General features: G+C 39.2%; 1 protein-coding gene across 1 annotated transcript; it reads right to left on the bottom strand.

The window, feature by feature from the left end:
* Positions 1 to 17,605: 17,605 nt before the first annotated feature.
* Positions 17,606 to 18,040, bottom strand: LOC112665630 (teratocarcinoma-derived growth factor 1-like). The gene has a single exon (XM_025455634.1). It carries the CDS (start codon positions 18,038 to 18,040, stop codon positions 17,606 to 17,608), a length of 435 nt encoding a protein of 144 aa, XP_025311419.1.
* Between the last annotated feature and the right edge of the window lie 4,582 nt (positions 18,041 to 22,622).

Here is a 22,622-nt window from a genome sequence, read left to right as displayed (position 1 = left end):
GCTACATCCATCAGCGGGATTTACACCTTCCTTCCTACCTAGTATCAAGTATGAACCACTCCCAGTACTTGTTTATTTATTTTTTTAAAAGATTTATTTATTTATTCATGATAGACACTCAGAGAGAGAGGTGGAGATACAGGCAGAGGGAGAAGCGGGCTCCATGCAAGGAACCCGACGCGGGACTCGATCCCGCGACTCCAGGATCACGCCCTGGGCCGAAGGCAGGCGCTAAACCGCTGAGCCACCGAGGGATCCCCTCAGTACTTGTTTATTAACATTAAGTTATCATGAGAAATTTCATCCAAGTCTCATTTATAACTTACATTTCAGATTTCAGAGTTGGTGGTACAGATCCTAACTATAGCGAATCCTGAAAGCTAGTTGAGTGTCATGTTCCACGTGCCATGGATGTCACAGAGTTAGAACTACAGTCTAATTTACCTTGTAATAAATTCTCACTTACTCATTCTTGCTAAGCGTGGTCCAATTGTGTGTCATTTTAGTCACTGGGGTCCTTATGCTAAATAAGAAATGCTGCTGACAAAAACTAATTGCATCGACTTGGAATTTTATAAGACTATACCACATCCAGACTATTCCATATGGCAGATTAGATGCTCTAAATGACTCTCCAAATAAAACAAATAAAATGTTGGATAAAAATATCTTTTTAAATTCCTGAGAGCAGGAAAGTAAATATTCAGACTTTCAAACCAAGTAAAAGCACTCTCTGACAGGAAGCAATGGCCTCTCACTGGCCATTGAGCCTGAATTCATAGTGCCAACTGTGATCCAAGAAAATCAAAAAGCCAAAAACCAAATTTAAGCTAAAAATTTTATTCACAGTAGTGATAGCATCCCTTAGATGTCTGGCAAAAGAGAATAAAATCTAGGCCTCAAAAATTCACATAGAGACCCAAGGAAAAGGAATAACTAAGTTAAATCCCACAAAATTCAAGGAAGCAAGGTGCCATGAGTAAGAGATGGCAGGAACAACAGGGAAAAAAGACTCCATAAGACTTCTAATGTTGGAGCTATTAGACACAGTATATGAAATAACTATATCTAATATGTTTAAAGGAATAAAAGTGAAAACTCAAAAAAATGAGCAAAGAACATGAGACACTAGGGATGAATGAAAAGATTTTTAAAGGAAGAAAAGAGAATTTCTAGAATTCAAAAATTGAATTGATAAAAATATCAATGGACAGGAATAATAGTAGGTTAGCTAGATCTGAAGAGACAATTTGAGAACTGGAAGAAAGATACAAAGAAATTCAGAATATAAAAAAAGAAATTCAGAACATATCTCAGAAATGAAAAATTTGAAATAGAAATTTGAAAGACATAGAATGTAAAGAGATCTCATTAACATTCCAGAATGAGGTAATAGAATAGGTAAGAAATAATATTTGTCAGAATTGTTAAAAGACACAGACCTAAGAAAACCAAAGCAAACCAAACTAAAAAGGCAAAATGAGAGAAAAAAATAATCTGTACCTAGTTACAACTGCAAACATTGAAAGATTAAAATACTCCAAAGGCAAGCAGAGAGAAGCCACATTACCCACAATGGAGTAATAATTACTCACAATGAAATAGCAATTAAGCCAATACCTGAATTTTCAAGCAATGATGAAAGCCAGAAAACAGAATAATATCTTCAATTGGCTATGATAAACAGCTGTCTATCTATTAGTCTATACCTTTTAAGAACTAGGGGGACCTAAAATAATTTTCAGACAAATAAAAACTGAAAGGTCTTGCTACCAAAAGAGCTCACAGAAGGAATTTCAAAGGAAGGACTCAATTGCCAAAGAAATAGTGCTCAAAAACAGCAGGACTGTGTGCGTAAAATAAAGCAACAGTGATTGTTTGTAATAACTGATTACGTTGGGGGACACCTGGGTGGCTCAGTGGTTGAGTGTCTGCCTTTGGCTTAGGTTGTGATCCCAGGGTCCTGCTTCTCCCTCTGCCCGTGTCTCTGCCTCTCTGTGTCTCTCATGAATCAACAAATAAAATCTCTTTTTTAAATTTTATTTATTTATTCACAATAGACAGAGAGAGAGAGAGGCAGAGACACGGGCAGAGGGAGAAGCAGGCTCCATACAGGGAGCCCGACATGGGACTCCATCCTGGGTCTCCAGATTCACACCCTGGGCCAAAGGCAGGCGCTTAAACCGCTGAGCCACCCAGGCTGCCACAAATAAAATCTTTTAAAAAATTGATTACATCGGTTATAATATAATAAAAGTCGATGGCTATAAGTGGCCTCAAACATGGTAGTTTATAAATAATGACTGGTCATCAGGATTAAAACATTCTAAGGGCTTAGCATTTTTTTGAAAGTAAAAATATTGAACTTTGTAAACTCTGAAAACAATTCTTATTAGAATAGCAAAAATTTTTTAAAAACCAGTATATTACTTTTAAGTTAGTGCATATTAAAAAATCAGATAAGAAGAGGAAAAGAAAACTTAATGAATTTGAAAGGCAGCAATAGTGGGGATCCCTGAGTGGCTCAGAGGTTTAGTGCCTGCCTTCCACCCAGGGTGTGATCCTGGAATCCCGGGATCGAATCCTGCATGGGGTGTCCTGCATCAGGCTTCCCACATGGAGCATGCTTCTCCCTCTCTTGTGAATAAATAAATAAAATCTTAAAAAAAAAAAGAAAGGCAGCAATAGTGAGGATGGGAGGCAGAAAAGGTAGCACAAAGAAAAAACATAAGATTTATTTCTGTAAACCCTAATATTTCAATAACCATAATAAATGAAAATTTATCACAGTTTCCCATTGAAGGCAAAGGTCTGACTGAATTTTTAACATCTAGCTGTTCAGGGGTGCCTGGCTGGCTCAGTTGGTAAAATATGCAACTCTTGATCTCAGGGTCATGAGTTCAAGCCCCACATTGGGCATGGAGCCTACCTTAAAAAAATAAAAATCTAGTTGTTTAAAACTGGTACTCCTAAAACATAAGAATATACAAAGATTGAAAACCAATGGAATCCAAACTGATAATCAATGAAATAAATCATTCCCTGTCTTGTCTCTGAATTTTCTAGTTTTAGAATTAGGCTTAAAAGAAATGACCCCCATAGTTACCATAAAAAAGCAGTTTCTAAGCAACATTGCATACAGTTGCATGCTGCATGCAATGTATCTACTCTGTGCTGCTGGAGTGCTCAGGGAAGAAAAAGAAGCAAACTCTAATCTTTAAAAGTTCAATACTTCATGAATTTTCTAGCCATAGATTTTGTATTGGCATGGTTTTTAGATCTTGCATATAGAATGTCCTGTACTTTTGGAAAAGTACTTTAAATCAAGATTTTGAAACTATGGGATCATTCCTTGATTATTTACTTCTTCTATCATCTTGTTCACCAAAAGGAATACATAATCTTCAACTCTAGCAAAGCCTGCCTTAATTTAAATTCTAATTGCTACCACTTGTTGCAAAGTAATAGGGGGAAAAAAACCTCCTACATATTTAAATGGATAGTGGCTTTGTAAGTGACTCAATCACATACTCTCAAGCTATCCCGTAATCTAGTTTCAGATTCTTTAAGAGCGTATATTATGAAAGGGAATTTGAAGTGTCCCATCTCTTCAAGCCTCTTGAGTCACTGAATTTCTTCCTTCCTGAGAACCAAGTAAGCAAGAGAAGTTACGTCTTACGTCTGTTATTGCCCTGAAGATTCCCACAGGGGAGAACAATTCACTCTAGAAATGTTCATGACACCTATAACTACAAAATCATAAAATGCAAGAACCAAAAGGGACTGTAGGTAGCTGAGTCTGATGCTCCCTCACTTAACAACTGTAAGCCTGAGACCCAGAGAAAAATGATTTTCCCAAGGTGTCCCACCTAGTTAGTTGCACAGGGGACAAGAACCCTGGTCAAACTCCCTCCAATTCAAAGAACTTGCCACTATTCTAACACCTTCCTTTTATCATTCTGCAGTTAAAACTTCATTTTTTTACATTTTAATTCCACTGTAGTTAACATACAGTGTTCTTTTAGTTTCATATGTACAATACAGTGACTCAACACTTCCATGCAACATCCCGTGCTCATTACAAGTGCTTTCCATCCCCATCACCTATTTCCTGCACCCCACCCCACCCCCAACCTCCCCTCTGGTGACCACCAGTTTGTTGTCTCTAGTTAAGAGTCTGTTTCTTGGGGGTTTTTTTTGTTTTTTTTTTTAATTTTTTTATTTATTTATGATAGTCACACACAGAGAGAGAGAGAGGCAGAGACACAGGCAGAGGGAGAAGCAGGCTCCATGCACCGGGAGCCTGATGTGGGATTCGATCCCGGGTCTCCAGGATCGTGCCCTGGGCCAAAGGCAGGCGCTAAACTGCTGCGCCACCCAGGGATCCCTGTTTCTTGGTTTGTATCTCTTGCTCTCTCTCTCTCTCTCTCTCTCTTTCCCTTTACTTCTTTGTTTTGTCTAAGTTCCACATATGAGTGAAATCCTATGGTATTTGTCTTTCTCTGATGCATTCTATAGTTAAAACTTTAAATGCCTAATAAGAAGAATACATACTGTAGACTAGAGGGAGGTTTATTTTCAGGACTCATCAGAATGATGGATTCTAACTTTCTTGGGTCATTATCTCCAAGGATAGTTCATGGGCAGAGAAGACTGTCAAGCTGTAGTAGACCCGCTGACTTCTTTCTTTTTTCTTTTTTATTTAATTTTTAAAATATTTTATCTATTTAGAGAGAGAGAGAGAACACAATGAGGAGGAGGGGCAGAGGAAGAGAAAGAGAAAGAAGCTCAAGCAGACTCCACACCAAGTGCAGAACCTGACTCAGGGCTTGATCTCACAACCCTGAGATCATGCCCTGAGCCGGTCAAGAGTCAGATGCTCAACCCACTGAGCCATCCAGGCGCCCCCTTCCACTGACTTCTATCTATGCATTCCCATTTATTTAAAGAAATGACACATGAGAATTTAAATAATGAAAATGTTTTAAAAGCAGCACACATTTAATTGAGAAGCATAAGGTATAGACCAGTAGTTCTCAAGAGGGAGGGAGCCATAGTCTTCTATGGCTGGGGGACCCTTCAAATTATACATTGTCCCTACACCCATGCGCTTAGTTTCTAGTAAAAACCTTTCCTTTACCCATTGAGAATAGATGCATATTGAGCCACTGTTACAAAAGGGCACATTTTATCTCTCGGATAAATTGTTATGGGAAAAAAATTGTGAACTACTACTATAAAAAGTGGTTTGGGAATTGTCTGCTAAGGATTCATGGATAGGTTTAAATAGGGTCTTGCAGATGAATTGATAAAGAAGATTTGATATATATATAGTCAGCTACCAAAAAAATGAAATCTTGGGGTGCCTAGATGGCTCAGCAGTTGAGCATCTGCCTTTGACTCAGGTCGTGATCCTGGGTCCTAGGATCAAGTCCCACATCAGTCTCCCCACAGGCAGCCTATTTATCCCTCTACCTATGTCTCTGCCTCTCTCTCTCATGAATAAATGAATAAAATATTTTAAAAATATACGAAATCTTGCCATTTACAATGACATGGATGGAACTAGAGGATATTATGCTAAGCAAAATAAGTCAACAGAGAGACAATTATCATATGATCTCACTCATATGTGGAATTTAAGAAACAAAACAGAGGATCATAGGGGAAGAGAGGAAAAAAATAAAATGACAAAAATCAGAGGAAGACAAATGACAAGATACTTTTAATCATAGGAAAAAAACTGAGGGTCGCTGGAGGGATGAGGGTGGAGAGATGGGGCATTAAGGAGGGCACATGATGTGATGAACAGTGGGTGTTACATAAGACTAATGAATCACTGACCTCTACCTCTGAAACCAATAATATATCATACATTAATTAATTAAATTTAAATAAAAACATTTTTTAACCAAATAAATAAATAAACCAGGTCTTGAAGAAGGCATAGGGTTTGGATAGACAGAGAAGGCAAAGATCGTTTCAGATATGATACTTGGTAAAAGGGCAGGAAAATAACTTTGAAATGTTCACTTTCCCCCGGAGCACAAGTTAATGAAGGGAAATAAGTCTGAAAGGATAGATTACGGTGAAATTGCAAAATATAAACTCCATAAAAGTAGGGGTTTTGCCTATATTATTTACTTCTGTACACCCAGCATCTAGAACAGTGCCTTGCACACTGTGCCCTCATGTATGTTGAATTAATGGGGACTTGACTGTCAAATTAAATATTTAGAACATTATCTTCCAGCATCTAGACAGTGAAGAATAACTGGTGATAGTAGTGGAGATGTGAGCCCAGAGCTCCAGCAAGAGATTGGGAGGAAGCTGTGGGAAGCTAGGGAATAGGAAGAAGGCAAAAGTCAAGAACCAGCCTTCTAGAAACGTTCAGACAGAGGGTGAGGATAAAGAAAATCCAGGAAGAGGGATCCCTGGGTGGCGCAGCGGTTTAGCGCCTGCCTTTGACCCAGGGCACGGTCCTGGAGACCCGGGATCGAATCCCACATCAGGCTCCCGGTGCATGGAGCCTGCTTCTCCCTCTGCCTGTGTCTCTGCCTCTCTCTCTCTCTGTGTCTATCATGAATAAATAAATAAAATCTTTAAAAAAAAATAGAAAATCCAGGAAGAGGGGCACCTGAGTGGCTCAGTGGTTGAGCACCTGCCTTCTGCTCAGGCCATGATCCCGGCGTCTTGGGATCAAGTCCTACATCAGACTCCCTGCAGGGAGCCTCCTTCTCCCTCTGCCTCTCTTTCTGTGTCTCTCATGAATAAATAAAATCTTTAAAAAAAATACAGGAAGATAAAGAAGCACTGTTAGATAAATACAACAAACATAAAATATCACCTTATAATTTACAAACTCTTATGCATGATAACACATAAGACAGACATTTCTTCTCCCATTTTACATAGAACTTCAGAGGGAAAATAATAATAAAAACTTTAACAACATAGAGATAAGAAAACATCCAAGCCCATCACGGACACTAAAAGTAATATTAAGAATAACAGGTTAGTGAGGCACACCTGGGGGATGCAATTGGTAGAGCATCCAACTCTTGGTTTTGGCTCAGTTAGTGATCTCAAGGTGGTGGGATTGAGCCCTGAGTCAGGCTCCACACCCAGCAAAGAGTCTACTTGAGTTTTCTCTCCCTCTGCCCCTCCCCACCCCTGCTCCCATGCTCTCTCTCTTTCTCTTTCTCTCTAAAATAAATAAATCTTAAAGGAGAAAAAAAAAAAAAAGAATAACAGAGTAGGTGTGCCTGGCTGGCTTAGTCAGTAGAGCATGTGACTCTTCATCTTGGGGTCATGAGTTCAAGCCCCATGGTGGGTTCAGAGCTTACTTTTTTTTTTTTTTAAGATTTTATTTATTTATTCATGAGAGAGGGAGTGAGAGGGAGGCAGAGACAGAGGGAGAAGTAGGCTCCCTGCTGACCAGGGAGCTGGATGTGAAGGCTCGACCCCAGGACCCTGAGATCATGACCTGAGCTGAAGGCAGATGCTTATCCAACTGAGCCACCCACGTGCCCTCAGAGCTTACTTAAAAAAAAAAAAAAATCAACTGGATTTAACAACAACAACAACAACAAAAAGTTAAAAAAAAAAAGGAGCACAGATTAATAAGTTTGGGTCCAATCAAGAAACAGAAAACATGCACTAATTTGAACAGGGAAGGTTTTATATAAAGGATTATTAAACTAGAATAGGAGAGTAACTTTGAAAGATACAAAGAGAACTCTAGAGGGTACCTAGGATGTTAGAGAGTGCCCAAGAAAGGGAAAAGTTGGAGAAGGACCCACTCCTCTAGGGTGGAGTTTAGACCTCGTTAAAGAAGGTATGTTTGCCACCCATGGAATGGCAGCGAAGCTTGTTGGGTTACCCGAGCCAAAGTGGGCCACAGTCACCTGGCTGCCACAATACCCTCCAAGGCACAGATGAGCCAAGGCTGGTTTACAGAGATAGTGCACACAGAGAGAGTCGAGGTGCCACCACTGACAGGATGTCTGGAACAATTTAGTGTCCATATAAGAAGAGTTGTGGTGAAGTGGTCAACGGGGCCTGGCTGCCAAGTCACCAGGGGACAGTGTGTGGCTGACGCAGAGTGTCTCTGGATATTCCCTCCACACAACATTGATGTACCTTTCAGCAGGAGTTAACAAAGCAAAACACAGCACACTGACACCCGAAATCACCTTCTTCCTGCAATGTCTCTCCCATACCCTCTACTGGCGTTGTGCTCACCATAACAAAGAAATGCTGTAAAAAGCAATCCATGGGCAGCCCAGGTGGCTCAGCAGTTTAGCGCCACCTTCAGCCCAGGGTGTGATCCTGGAGACCCGGGATGGAGTCCCATGTCAGGCTCCCTGCATGGGGCCTGCTTCTCCCTCTGCCTGTGTCTCTGTCTCTCGTGAATAAATAATTTTTTTTTTAAGAGCAAACCATTAAAACACCTGGGTGGCACAACTGGTTAGCTCTTGAACTTGGCTCACTCAGGTCATGATCTCAGGGTCTTGAGATCAAGCTCCAAGTTGGCTCTGTGCTGGGGGGTGGAGCCTGCTTAAGATCCTGTTTCCCTCTTCCCTCCCTACACATGAGTGCGTGCATTCTCTCTCTCCAAAAACAAAACAAAATAAGACAAAAATCAATCCATTCTCACAAAGTAGATACAGGAGCTGAAAAGAAATTGATAACTGGCACCATGGATTATTCAACATTTTCAAGAGTGCCTGAATATGAGCTGTTCTGAGCTGGACTGGGGTGCTGAGAGAGGATTGAGAGGAGTGATAAGGGGAAAAAGTAGGGTAAGTAGCTGAAGATTGACATGACAACTCTGGAGAAAAGTGAGAGATTTTATGTCCCAGCATTTTCACGTAAAATCCCAGAAAACAGGAAAGACTCTGATAAACCAATCCTGGAATCTCCTACCCAAACCTGCCCTTTCCAGGTGGCAAGTAGCACTGAGTATCATGATCAACCAAGCCTGAGTCATTTTCTCACCCCTTTGGCCAGAGAGATGAGTCACTGTGATTGGCAGCTGCATCAGGTCATCAAAAGGTAGGAGAGGGAAATTTTCCCAAAGGGAAAGGGTTGTGATGAAAAGTGGGACAGGGATGCCGGTGTCTAACATGTGGACAGATGAAAATGGGAATAAGGCTGTCTCTGAGGAAGGCTTTTTGTTGTTGTTGTTGTTTTGTCTTGTTTTTATTGTATTATTACATTAATTCATTCTTTTAAGAGTCCCATCCTAATCTCTAGGTAGAGCTGGATGGAGATCACTGTAGGAAGCCATGCAAAGTAGATGCTAAGTCAGAATGCATCAGTAGTCTCCTTCTCTTACCCCTTTGACAATCACCATAAAGCACTCATGTTTTGAGATCATAGAACTTTTTTAAAAGGTTTATTTATTTATTTATTTATTTATTTATTTCAGAGAGAGAGAGAGAGAGAGCGAGTACGAGCATAAGGGGGTGCAAAGGGAGAGGGAGAGAGAATCTCAAGCAGACTCCCCACTTAGCGTGGAGCCTGATGCAGGGCTTAATCTCATGACACTGAGATCATGACCTGAGCTAAAAGCAGGAGTCAGATACCCAACTGACTGAGCCACTCAGTCGCCCTCAGAATTTTTAGTTTAATTCTCTGTTACTTGATATGAAAGATACATAAAAACAAAAGGATTCTAAACCTTAAATATTGCTCTGAAGATAAATAAAATCTATTTCCCTCTTCCCAAGAAGTACTGGTTGGTTGAGCTCAAATGTTCCTGCTTTTGTTTTCAGTTTGAGGTTCAGTACAGTGATATCCGGTTACCCAAGTGGAGTTAACTATACGGAAGCAATGGATACCAGTAAGAAGATACACAGAAGACAATGCCATCCCCATTTGTTCCTCAGTTGGATCAGAAGAGTTTCAGTGATGCCAAATCTTGTACTGGTTCTGACATCTGTGTCCATGAGAATGCCAACTATGACTGCTCTCATGGCATACCAGGCATAGACACTATTATCAGAAAATTATTCTATTTTCCAAATTTTCCATATGCCAAGGGAAAATAAGTCAGTTTCAGGTAAGCATCCAAGCAGCTCTTCCCTATCTATTCAGCATTGTGTCCTTATAGATACTAAAAATAGATAGGGTTAAAATTTTCTAACTTGATCCCGTAATGTAGGTGTCTCAGAGCACTAAATAAGAAAATTAAAGTATTTTTAAAGGCTGATAAATAGCAATCAACCATGAGGAAACCAGTCTGAGAAGAAAAATAATTCAATATTCTAACTTAACAGAACATAGCATTTTTAGACACAAGCTTTAATTTTCAGTCATATTAAGTAGTTGCTAGGTTTTAGTAAACTTTTTTTATGAAATACTTAGCCAAATATTTTATTTTGTTTTTTTAGATTTATTTATTTATTCATGAGAGACACAGAGAGAGAGAGAGAGAGAGAGAGGCAGAGACACAGGCAGAGGGAGAAGGAGGCTCCTGGCAGGGAGACCGATGTGAGACTCGATCCCGGATCCCGGGGTCACGACCCAAGCCGAAGGCAGGTGCCCAATCACTGAGCCACCAGGGCGTCCCTTTGCCAAGTATTTTAATGAATTTAAGGATTATATTGTGATTTCTACTCAAAGTTTGTGTGTTTCATATGGACTTTATAAGCCTGAAACAATAGAATGTTTGTTTTATGGATTTATTATTAAACTTGACAAAGACGTCAACAGAGATCTTTAACTTTTGGTATCAATGTTCTGCCACAGAGACAGAGAAAGCAAGTTTCAAACCCCTTCCTATAGGCAACTTCTTTGTTTCAGGTGTAATTGAACATTATACCTGTTCATAGCATCAAACTGCCAAGATAGCTGGAATACAATTCTCCTATCAGGACTTGTAAGCACTGCCTTCAGCAGATGAGGGAAGAGATTACCAAATCATGGTGCTAGTATCTGGAGATTTCTGTTTCCAGCAAACACAAACAGCCTCCATCATCTTTACCCTTCATGTCTCGGCCAAGAATGAAGAAAGAGGAGAAAGCTTGATTGCTTCTCCAAGTGAGCAAGTGTCCTCGTTAAATAGCACCAGGGCAGCTCTGTGTGGTGCTCAGCTTACAGGTTTAGTCAAAGGAGCCAGGGAAGGATTTGAAGAAGTAAAATCTTGGGTGGCTCAGCGGTTGAGCATCTGCCTTTGCCTTAGGGTGTGATCCTGGAGTCCTGGGATCGAGTCCCAAATCAGGCTTCCTGCATGGAGCCTGCTTCTCCCTCTACCTATGTCTCTGCCTCATTCTCTTTGTGTGTCTCTCATGAATAAATAAATAAAATATTTTTTTAAAAAGTACAATCTTATATTGGGGAAAGAGTGAGGAACAGAACACCATCATGAAAGGGGAGAAGTAGAAACATTTTACTAGGATCTTAGAGCAAAGCTTATTGCAGAAATTCACTGAATTGGAAAACAATTTCTCAAAATAAGTGAAATCTTGAGAACTAAAATTTTATTTCTCATATCATCTTATTTTACACTCAGGGACCATGTATTAATTGAAAATAGTCCTTTCTCTTTTTCTCTTTCAAAAGGCAACATCCAATATGCATGCATGTTTTATAAGCATAGTGTATATCTGAAAAAGATGATAACGGTAAGGAGAGAAACTAGAGACTGGGCAAACAGGATGTGGGGGTAAAAAAAAAAGTACCTTATGAGTTTTATATTGCGCTCATGTGGTATCTATGAAAAATAGATTAAAGGCACTTTTACATTTCAAATAATTTTCCAGTATGGAAATAACAATGTTGTTTATGGGGCAGCCGGGGTGGCTCAGCGGTTTAGCGCTGCCTTCGGCCCAGGATGTGGCCCTGGAGACCCGGAATCCTGTCCCATGCTGGGCTCCCTGCATGGAGCCTGAGTCTCCCTCTGCCTGTGTCTCTGCCTCTCTCTCTCTCTGTGTCTCTGATGAATAAATAAATAAAATCTTAAAAAAAAAACAAAAACAATGTTGTTTGCTATTCTTCTTAATCTAAAATGTTGAAGTTTATCTCTGCAAAGTTGCTTTTAATTTCTAAAAAGATTTTAATGCAAAACTACGAAAATTATAGTTCAGGCCAATAATAACTAACTCCTACATAGCAATTCACAATTTATAAAGCATTTTTACATATATTATTGGATATTTTTTCATTGTTTTGTTCATTTACTCATTCATTCGATAAGAATTTGATGACTGCCTACTCTTTGCCAGATCCCTGAACTAGGAGTAGGAGATAATATAGATAAACTGCCGCGAAGGGACTCAGTTAATAGTCCAGAAGGGTATGGAGAAATGTAAAAAATAATAACTAGGACATTATAATATAGTGTAATGAATCCAGTAACAGAACCATATGTTAGATATAGAGGTGAAATTCGTATCTTAGAGTGCCTGAGTGGCTCAGTCCGTTGCATATTGGACTCTTGGTTTCCACTCAAGTCCATGATCTCATGGGTGGTGGGATGAAGCTCTGCCTCGGGGTCCGTGCTCAGTGGGGAGTCTGTTTGAAGAGTTTTTCCCTCTGCCCCTCCTCAACTCATGCATGCCTCTCTCTCTTTCTCTCTCTTTCTCTCAAATGAATAAATAAATCTTTTAAAAATTAGTAGCTTAAGCAAGTTTGGGGAGGATGTTGGCAAAAGTTTTTTTTTTTTTTATTAATTAATTTATTTATTTATGATAGTCACACAGAGAGAGAAAGAGAGAGAGAGGCAGAGACACAGGCAGAGGGAGAAGCAGGCTCCATGCACCGGGAGCCCGACGTGGGATTCCATCCCGGGTCTCCAGGATCGCACCCTGGGCCAAAGGTAGGCGCCAAACCACTGTGCCACCCGGGGATCCCGGCAAAAGTTTTTGAATGAAGTAATGCCCATGATAGATTTTTAAAACTGAAGAAGCTAGCTAGAAAAGGAGGAAAGTCACTATAGGTGGAAAGAAGGACCTATTTAATGGTTAGAAAAACCAATGGTTAAAACAAACCTGGTGTATTCAGAAACCCATACAAAATTTGGTATTGCTGGAACACAGGGCAAATGGCAGGAAATAAGGCTGGAGAGGCTAGCAGAGCCTGGATTTTGAAAAGCCTTGTAGGCTCCTCAAGGAGTTACCACATTTGGATCCCTGGGTGGCGCAGCGGTTTGGCGCCTGCCTTTGGCCCAGGGCACGATCCTGGAGACTCAGGATCGAGTCGCACGTCGGGCTCCCGGTGCATGGAGCCTGCTTCTCCCTCTGCCTGTGTCTCTGCCTCTCTCTCCCTCTCTCTGTGTGACTATCATAAATAAATAAAAATTAAAAAAAAAAAGGAGTTACCACATTTTAAATTCCTGGAGATAAAGGAAAGAAATAGAAGCATCACAAACATAATCCATTCATTCCACCCTAAAATAAATCATATGTTCCAATTCTTGAAAAATCTAGAATATTTTTTATCCTTTTTTATACTTAACCTTTTGGTTTAGCATGCCTGCTCATTTCAACAGTAAACTGGGGCTATCCCACCTTCGGAGTCTTTGGGGGTCTGTAAGAGTTATTATTTGAGTTTCCATTCAGCATAGTGAAGGTCTTCTAGAAACTGGCATCATAACTGAACATTGACCTGAAGCCCTGCCATGGGCCCTTTTCCTTAAAAGAGTAGCTTTCATAACTGATACTTCTACAGTATCAAAGTTATTAGAAAAACTAGACTCTACAGAATGGGAAACACACCCTAATCCACAGAACAAAAATACAAAAGCCTCCTGTTTTATCCAAACTTGTCTCAGAATCAATTAGTCGAGCTTGGCATTCACAAGCCCTCCTTGCCTTATCCAAGCACTCTCATTTTCTTGGGTCGTCCATCTCTGAGGAAGTAATACAGGATATAGCCACACCTTCAGAAGGACTGTCTTCAATGACAACATTTCGCAGCTACTGGAGTGGCTCTGTTCCAGTCTATCTGGAGCGATTTGTACGCTCATCTTCTAGTTTCTTGACAGTTTTATAATCAGCAAAGGACACATTGGCAGCCTCCCATTTTCCCCTTGAGTTCAGCCAATTGCACCTGTCAAGTTAGCTAAAACAAAAGCGTCTTCATGAGCATAAGCATATGTCTGAGACTCCCCCAGTTTCTCAATAGATTCATTCATTCTTCATTCCTACAGAAAGAATTTTACCTCCTGACATGAGCATAAATACAAAATTTGTATGGGATGATACATCTGACTTAACATGTGACATGATTATGAAAAATCAATCTTCTAAGGAGATCTCATCATTTACTCAGTTACATGATTTATCTGATTCCTTCTTTTCTGAGTTTCCCAAATTTGAAAACTCCTCTACGTTACCAGAAAGTATGGGCTCAAAGAGTATAAAGCATTTTCTTACTGACTGGTACTCAGGCATAGAGCATTTAGCTTTCAGCAAATTCATAAGAGCTAGCAAACCTTTGTCAGGCAACACAGTATTTAACCTGGATTCTACTGAAATGGTAATAAATCACCCACATAACTCCAAAAACATATTGACAAGAAGATATGGGACTATTTATGATGTTAACACTATACAAGGTAAGATTGCAGTAGTTTCTTACTTCTCTATTTTTCAGTGAATCTTTATAGTAACAAGCAGTAACAGCAAGTGTTGATCAAAATATTAAGATTAAAATACCTAAATATTAACTGTGGTGAAATTATGAGTTTTTTTATTTCCTTCTCTATATATTTTCTGTATTTCCCAATAGTTCTACAAGGAATATGATTTTCAGAAGTAAAAAAATTTAAGATACACTACACAAGAAAAGTCAACAAGAAAATATAGTATCGGGGCACCTGGGTGGCTCAGTGGTTGAGCATCTGCCTTTGGCTCAGGTCGTAATCCCAGGGTCCTGGGATCAAGATCCACATCAGGCTCCTGCATATCCTGCTTCTCCCTTTGCCTATGTTTCTGCCTCTCTCTGTGTGTCTCTCATGAATAAATAAATAATAATAAAAATCTTTAAAAAAAGAAAATACAGTACCATCTTATGCCCCATACACATTAAATATAATATTCAGGTATATCAAAGGATCACAATCCTGTAAGAAGCTTCAAGCTATCACTTGGACCATGCTCTGTCTTACTATTATTCCTAAATTATATGAGAAAGACTTAATCATCTGTTACACACTTATACTTGCTAACAAAGTCAGTTTCTATTGATAAAGTTAACACCATCTTTTCTCATTTAGCTTCTATCTCATGATAAACTGTAAACACCTGCAGTATTGTGATGAAGAATTCAGTATCTACAGTCAAACAGTAGTTTAAAGTCTAGTTCTATAACATACTATGTGTGTCACCTTGGATAGTTACTTAATTTTATTATATCACTTACATCATTTATACATTGAGGATAAAGTTATCCCAATATATTTTTTTGTGAAGATAAATTGAAATATGCACTTAGCAGAATGCCTGGTATATGGTGAATGTTTATGAAATACAAGCTGTTATCGCTGCTCATCCTCTCTTCTCTGTACTAGATAGCCCATATCAGAATGATTTTCTTAGAACTTGTTTTTTTTTTTTTTAGAACTTGTTTTATATGGAAACACATGTAGTATAACTTTCATGGAAAATTTCAGACAATTTTTAATTCTGGGGAATTTCTTATGTTTGAATTTAACATCTAAATTAAATAGGTCCTCACCATCCCAGCTGAATTCACCACAGAGTTTCCAGAAACATTGTTTAAACAAGATGCAACCAGCAATATGAATTGCTTCAAGCAAGAAAGATTCTGGCATGTGCTCTCCATTCTGTATCTCAGAAACCTGAGGACATGTCACACCCAGCTAAGCATTTCTGTCACCAAGGAATGGTAATGCTAATGGAAACTGAGCCTATTTGAAGCTCATCTCCCAAGGAGTCAGAACATATACTGTTAATCAGTCTCATGAAATATGCAACAGGGTTCAGGTCTCACCTTTAAAAAGTCTTTTTGGGGGGCGCCGAGGTGGCCCACCCGGTTAAGCATCCAACTCTTAATTTTGACTTAGTTCACAATCTCAGGGTCATGAGATCAAGCCCCAAGTGGGACTCCCCGCTGGGCGTCGAGCCTTCTTAAGATTCTCTCTCTTTCCCTCTCTCCCTCTGCCCCTCCCCACCACAGCTCACATGCATGTGCATTGCACGCACACACACTTTTTCTCCTGCAAAAAATAAAAATAAATTAAAAACTCTTTTTGTTGTTCATCAAGTGACTGCCCCATTCTGTCTTCTAGATTCATTGTTCTTTTTCTGATAGTATGACACTCCTCATCTTGCCAACTTGGTGCCACCCACAGTATCTAAAGCCCCCTATCCTTGTTTTGTAGCAGCAAATCCCCATTTTTGTGATAATTAGTAACCTCATCTCCTTCCCAGACAACATCACACCATATCTATGCAGAGCTTGAGTTGCTTTCCAGCTTCTTTGAAATTAAATATCTTTTTTTTTTTATATTTCCCATTTTTACTGGGCACACTCACATACACAAAGTAGTTTTAAAGTGGGTTTTACCAATACATAGTTTTATCACCTAGTTTACAAGTAAATCTATTGTGAACATTTTCTCTTTTGCAACAGTTAATATGCTTTAAGGTATGGAGAAAACATAACCTATTAAGCTCTCTTGTTGGGGAGATTTAGAGAGATTTTTTCCCAAGGAAGACTTCATTCTCTTTACAATGCATTGAGAAAAAAGGAGTGTCCTTGTCTTCTACAGCTTTCTTTCTTTCTTTCTTTCTTTCTTTCTTTCTTTCTTTCTTTCTTTCTTTCTTTCTTTCTTTTTTCTTCTACAGTTTTCTATGAAGGATAGAAACTTGCCTTTCAACTTAGCTTTTAAACTTGCTTCTTGGGCTCATCTAATCATCAACCAAGCAGTTCATTTTATTTTTCCCAATCTCTCTCTGATTTCTTCCTCTTTTCTACCCTGTCTCTCTGGTATACACACACACTTCTAATACTTCAACACCTGCTTCCTGCCCCCTTGCCTGCTGTCTTTACAGAGGCTTCCTTTCTTTTCCTTTTAAAGTTAAGGTCTTAATTGATTTTGATCAACTCTACTCAAAACTTTAGCCTCAGGTCCATATTAGGAGTAACCTTTAATAATTTGAAGATAGAATTCAATTGTTTAAGGAAAATAGTAAGAAACACTTGGTAGAGATCCATTGTATCAAGAAACAGATCTTGGTCATAGTGTAGATATACCTGACTTTTTTAAAAATAGATTTTATTTACTTATTTGAGAGAGAGAGTGGGGGAAGAGGCAGATGCCCCACTGAGCAGGGAGCCTAATGTGGGGTTCAGTCCCAGAACCCTGAGATCATGACCCAAGCCAAAGGCAGACGATTAACCAACTGAGCCATCCAGCTGCCCCTATGGCTGACATTTTTTTAAAGACGTTTTTTGGAGAGGGCAGGGCAGAGGAAAGTAGTTGGTACCTTAAGGTAACGTTAGGGACCATGATGAAAATCTATTCACTATTTCAAGGAAATTACCAAATGATCATCTCTAGTTAAGACACTAGAGTGACAGCCTTTACAGGTTATGAAATTTTCATGACAAATATTGCATATGCAAGTGTCCACTAACAGTAACTTTGTAGAGCAAGGCAGATGCCAGCTAGCAAAAAAGTGGTGCCCAAAGACAGTGTTAATTCTGGAGTCCTGGAAACCAGGAAATGCTCATCTATCACGTGGCCATCACACTCTGGTAGAAATGTCTGCCGAAAGCAGTGCAGCCAGCCGCCCCAGCATTTACACATGGAACATCTCTTGGGCAGCCAAGTGTCATGGGGCACAGACTCACAGTTCTCTTCTAGAGAATCGTGCTCACAGTTGCAACCATAAAAGGACAGGGCGGGGGGGCAGGCACAGAAGGATCCCAGCATGCAGGTTCTCCCATTCAGGCAGCAAGTTTTGTTTAACTCCTTACCAGCAACTAATTCCAATTCAAATGCTTTGGAAATGGCCATAATCAAAATCACCCTGCAACAGAAGCACTCCATCTTTCTGAGGTCCATAGCTTCTAACAAGTCAGGGGAAAAAAATGTCACCATGGCTTTCATTCATGGACATTGCTAAAATACCCAAAGGAAAACATGAATTTCATGAAATGAAAAATGGGAATTTAGCAAAAAGAGTATCTCAGAGAAGGATGTTTTCCCCAGAAGGTCTTAGGAGGAGCAGGATGTCCTGAGAGATTGGGGGCTCATTACTGAGTTGGGTCCTCAGGAATGCTTTGACCTTAGCCAGGGAGCCAGCCCAGCCAGTGGCCTAGGAGAGGCCAATTAAATGTCTTAATTGAAATTAAAGCATTAGTTCATTTCTACATCTTTGTTGCATTGTATGACTTTAATATCCTGAACTTTATTTTTATTTTAAAGATTTTATTTATTTATTCATGAGAGACAGAGAGAGAGGCAGAGACACAGGCAGAGGGAGAAGCAGGCTCCATGCAGGGAGCCTGACGTGGGACTCGATCAGGGATCTCCAGGATCACACCCTGGGCTGCAGGCGGCGCTAAACCACCGTGCCACCGGGGCTACCCTATCCTGAACTTAAAAAAAAAAAAAAATCTCCATTGAGACACACACACACACACAGATCAGGTTAGGAATTTGCACCCATGGCCTCCAACTCAGGAACCAAGGTTACTTGACGAGCTAATTTTGAGATTTTCTTCATACTCTCATTTAAAGTTGAAAAGATTAGGAAATTTGGAAACAACAAATTTCATGAATATGTCAAGGCAGCATTGAGCCAAAATGCAAAATCAACCAACTGATTGTGAGGGAAGATTAAGAGGGGAAGAGGAGGGAAGGGAAGAGGAAAAAGGAATATAGAAGAGGAAGGGCAGACAGGGCTTGAGATGGATGAATCTGACTCTTGAGTAGATGGAGGAAGTGACTCAAATCAAAGGCTAAATAAAAACAGTGAGAGAAGTCAGTCCCTTTGACTGGGGCTGACTTATGTGGTCCACAAATACAGGATGGTCTACTAAGGCACACATGTATCTACTGAGTATCAATAGCTGTTTTCCCACTTTCCTACGTGAACCAGGTCAAAAAGTGAATATGGGAGAAACAAGTCAACCATTTAAGACAACCTTCAACACTTAAATCAAGAGTGGTATTTGTTTATACTTGTTGAAATTTCTTTCTTATTTGCTCCTTCGAGTCAAACCAGCACATTTCCAACAGTTGTTAATCCAATTCAATTGATAACAGCAACTATTGGGCACAGACTTCATTTCCTAATCCCTCATGGCACATTTTATGATCAAGCAACTCAGCTCACTTGACACTTGAAATAAAATCAGTAAATGAGTATCTTTCAGACCCAGAGAGCTGGCTGCAATTTAATGCAACTCATCAAATACTATTGGATTGGATTCTCAGTATTCTCCTCAGGAATTTATTCTTTGTGCCACAGATTCTGGGGGCCTGGCAATTCAGATGCTTTTGACCATTGCACTGAGGCTGTCCACAAGTACTCCCTGCCACAGTTACATGCTCACACTGAACAAAACAAAACAAACAAAACAGTCTCTACTCATTTGTAAAGAAAAGAAAGTGCTTTATTTTGTTTTGTTTTGTTTTTTTTCTAAACTCACTGACTATCTAAATTCCACTAACCCTGAAAAAATTGTATTAACTACCCTGAGACCAGGGTCCACTATTATCTCGTGGTATAACAGCGCTTTATGTTTAGTCAATGTCAGTTCTCTGAAACTGTGTCCTAACAGAAAAGTCCAGGAAGTGATGTTTAACCCAGGAAAGCCTGATGGAAATGTCCATCCAAACTTTGCATATGCTATGTTATCAGAAAACAAAATTGGTGCAATTGAGAACATCACATAGATTGAGATCTGCCTTATTCTGGAGCCAGACAATGGGTCATTAATTGAAAACAGCATTCTTACTTCATCTAGCATAGTAAATAGCACCTGGATTAGAAATCTTTTTTCTGGGCAGCCCTGGTGGTTCAGCGGTTTAGTGCCACCTTCAGCCCCGGGCCTGATCCTGGAGACCTGGGATCGAGTCCCATGTTGGGCTCCCTGCATGGAGCCTGCTTCTCCCTCTGCCTGTCTCTGCCTCTCTCTCTGTCATGAATAAATAAATAAAATATTTAAAAAAAAGAAATCTTTTTCTGGCTCTATTGGTTAAGTGTATGTATACTGATTGTGGTAGCAACAGCAGGTGTAGCCTACCATTTCTGTAAGACATATAACTTATAACATATGACTTTTCTTATTCCTCATTCCCTGGTGTTTCAAGGGAGAATTTTAGTGAGTAATACTGACTAAGAAATGTATGTATTAAGGTCCTGGAAGCCGCCTATCCTAGAGTGTGAAGCTCTGCCTTCACCTCATTACAGAGAGGGGTACCACTGTCTTTACAACATCAACCTTACACAGAAAATATAAACTCTGACACAGAAACAAGAGCCACTATTCTCCCAACCTCCCAAAATATCAGCTCTTGTTCCATTATGAAATGGATCTCATTACCTGAGGAAAAGTAAGTGATGCTATCAGAAATCCATGTGCATCAATAACTGCATTAAAAAAACAAGGCTAATTGATTAGAAATTAGGAAACAACTGATGAATCAAATTGTCAGAAAATGAGCAATAAATAATTTATCCTCTCGTTAATTGAATTAACACACTACCAATTAATGGTAAACACTTATTTCCTCTTGTAAGCTTGGATGATCAATTATAGATTTATCTCATTCAGGTCACCACTACCATAAACAAGTCATGTAATGACTCATTGGTTGTGGAGAGAAATTGCACCATTGGCAACAGCATCTCCAAATGTAAAAAATGCCATAAATGGCCAATCCAAGTTACTCATTACGAGCTTCAGCACAAGGACACAAATAATTTAACATTAAATAATAAATTCTATAATAAGTTAAAGTTCTACTATACATGAGCAAAGAATTATTAGATCTTCACTTCTCCATTGTATTTTTGCCTCTAGATTGCTAAACAAACTCACCATACTGATTTTAAGACTGCCAAAAAGTAACAAATCTTCCTTTAATTCTAGTCTCTTATCATACTATCATAACAAGCAAAGACACATTTGTTACTATACTTCTGGAACCGCTGACAACATTTACATCTTCTACTTCTAACTTCATTCAAGTGACATTTTAATAGCTGCAATGGAGTTTCTACTTTTGCCATTCCATGGAAATAGTTATCAGTATCTTGGTTGGCGTACCCTTTGGTTGGCCTTATCTTAGACTTTAGTCTTCTGAACTTCTCTACGGGTCCTATGACACTTCTTTATTTTTCCTCTTTTATTTTTCCTTCTTTTCAACCCCTTTATTTTTTTTTTAAATGTATTTCTTTATTTGAGAAAGAGAGAGCATGAGCCAGAGGCGGTGCGGGCAGAGGGAGAGAGAAAGAATCCCAAATAGACTCCCCACTGAGCACGGAGCCCAATTTGGGACTCCACTCAGAGCTCCACAAAGACTCGATCCTACAACCCATGAGATCATGACCTGAGTTGAAACCAGAAGCCCGGTACTTAACTGACTGAGCCACTTGGTCACTCCTTTGCCCCTTTAAACATGATCCCTAATGGCTGTCCTTTAAGGTGTTAAGTACATAAATATAATGTGACATCAGTTTTTGAATAGAACAATATTTTCTCTCTCCCTTTAATATTTTAATCTAAGTAGGCTTGTTATTACTCCCATTTCTTACTAAGAAAGAAATTACGGGGCATTTTAACTCAATATCACTTTTCCTCCCTTAGAGCTTTTCACTTTCAATTGATTCGGAGCAAACCATGGAATTAATTTAAAATATTACAAATGGGAACACTTCTAAGCAGACAGGAAGTAGGTTCACACCTTTCAACTAGGAAGAACTTGTTTCAACATGCAGTTTCCTACATTTATAGTTTCTATTGAATATTCAGACATAATATAAAGCCAAATATATATATATATTGAACCATATGAAATTGCCAATATTCAATTATGTTTTGCATGTAAAAATGGCAATTTCATACAGGTCGATCAAATGTGTTCATTTTAATTATGGAAATAAAGATCTCAACAAAAGAAAACTTAAGAAGTATAAATCCAGATCCCAGAGTTTCTAAATCTTTACAATAATATGGAAATTTCTAGATTTGTTCACATCAGCAGCATGTCCACAACAAAATTAGCATCTGGACACTTTTGTCCTCTACATAGGTGTAATTGTACTGGTGAATTTCATTGAAATGTGCCAGTAATAACAAAGCAAATAACTCAGTGCTTCATAAAATAATCTTGAATAAAGTACCACAGACTGTTTTGTCCTACCTAAGTGTACCATAAGTTAGAAATACAGGAGCATTATTCAACTGATTATGAGGGAAGATTAAGGGAAAGTGACCCTTAATTACAAGATTAAGGGAAGGTCACTTGGTGACCTTCCTCCAAAACTAAGCTGTGTATTGTTCAGGTTAATTCTTAACACTTACATGAAGCATCAATATCATTCAATCCACATATTTAAAAAGTCTATGCCTCATTAAGTGATAACGATGCTTGCACATGTCCATATCATGATTTTGAACAAGATTCAAATAAA

This window comes from Canis lupus, chromosome 27, assembly GCF_003254725.2.
Source record: "Canis lupus dingo isolate Sandy chromosome 27, ASM325472v2, whole genome shotgun sequence".
Classification (NCBI taxonomy): domain Eukaryota; kingdom Metazoa; phylum Chordata; class Mammalia; order Carnivora; family Canidae; genus Canis; species Canis lupus.
This window is presented reverse-complemented; position numbering and strand designations above follow the sequence as displayed.

Excerpts from the sequence above, each read along its gene's own strand:
- LOC112665630 (XM_025455634.1), bottom strand. The coding sequence starts at position 18,040 with ATGGACCTCAGAAAGATGGAGTGCTTCTGTTGCAGGGTGATTTTGATT.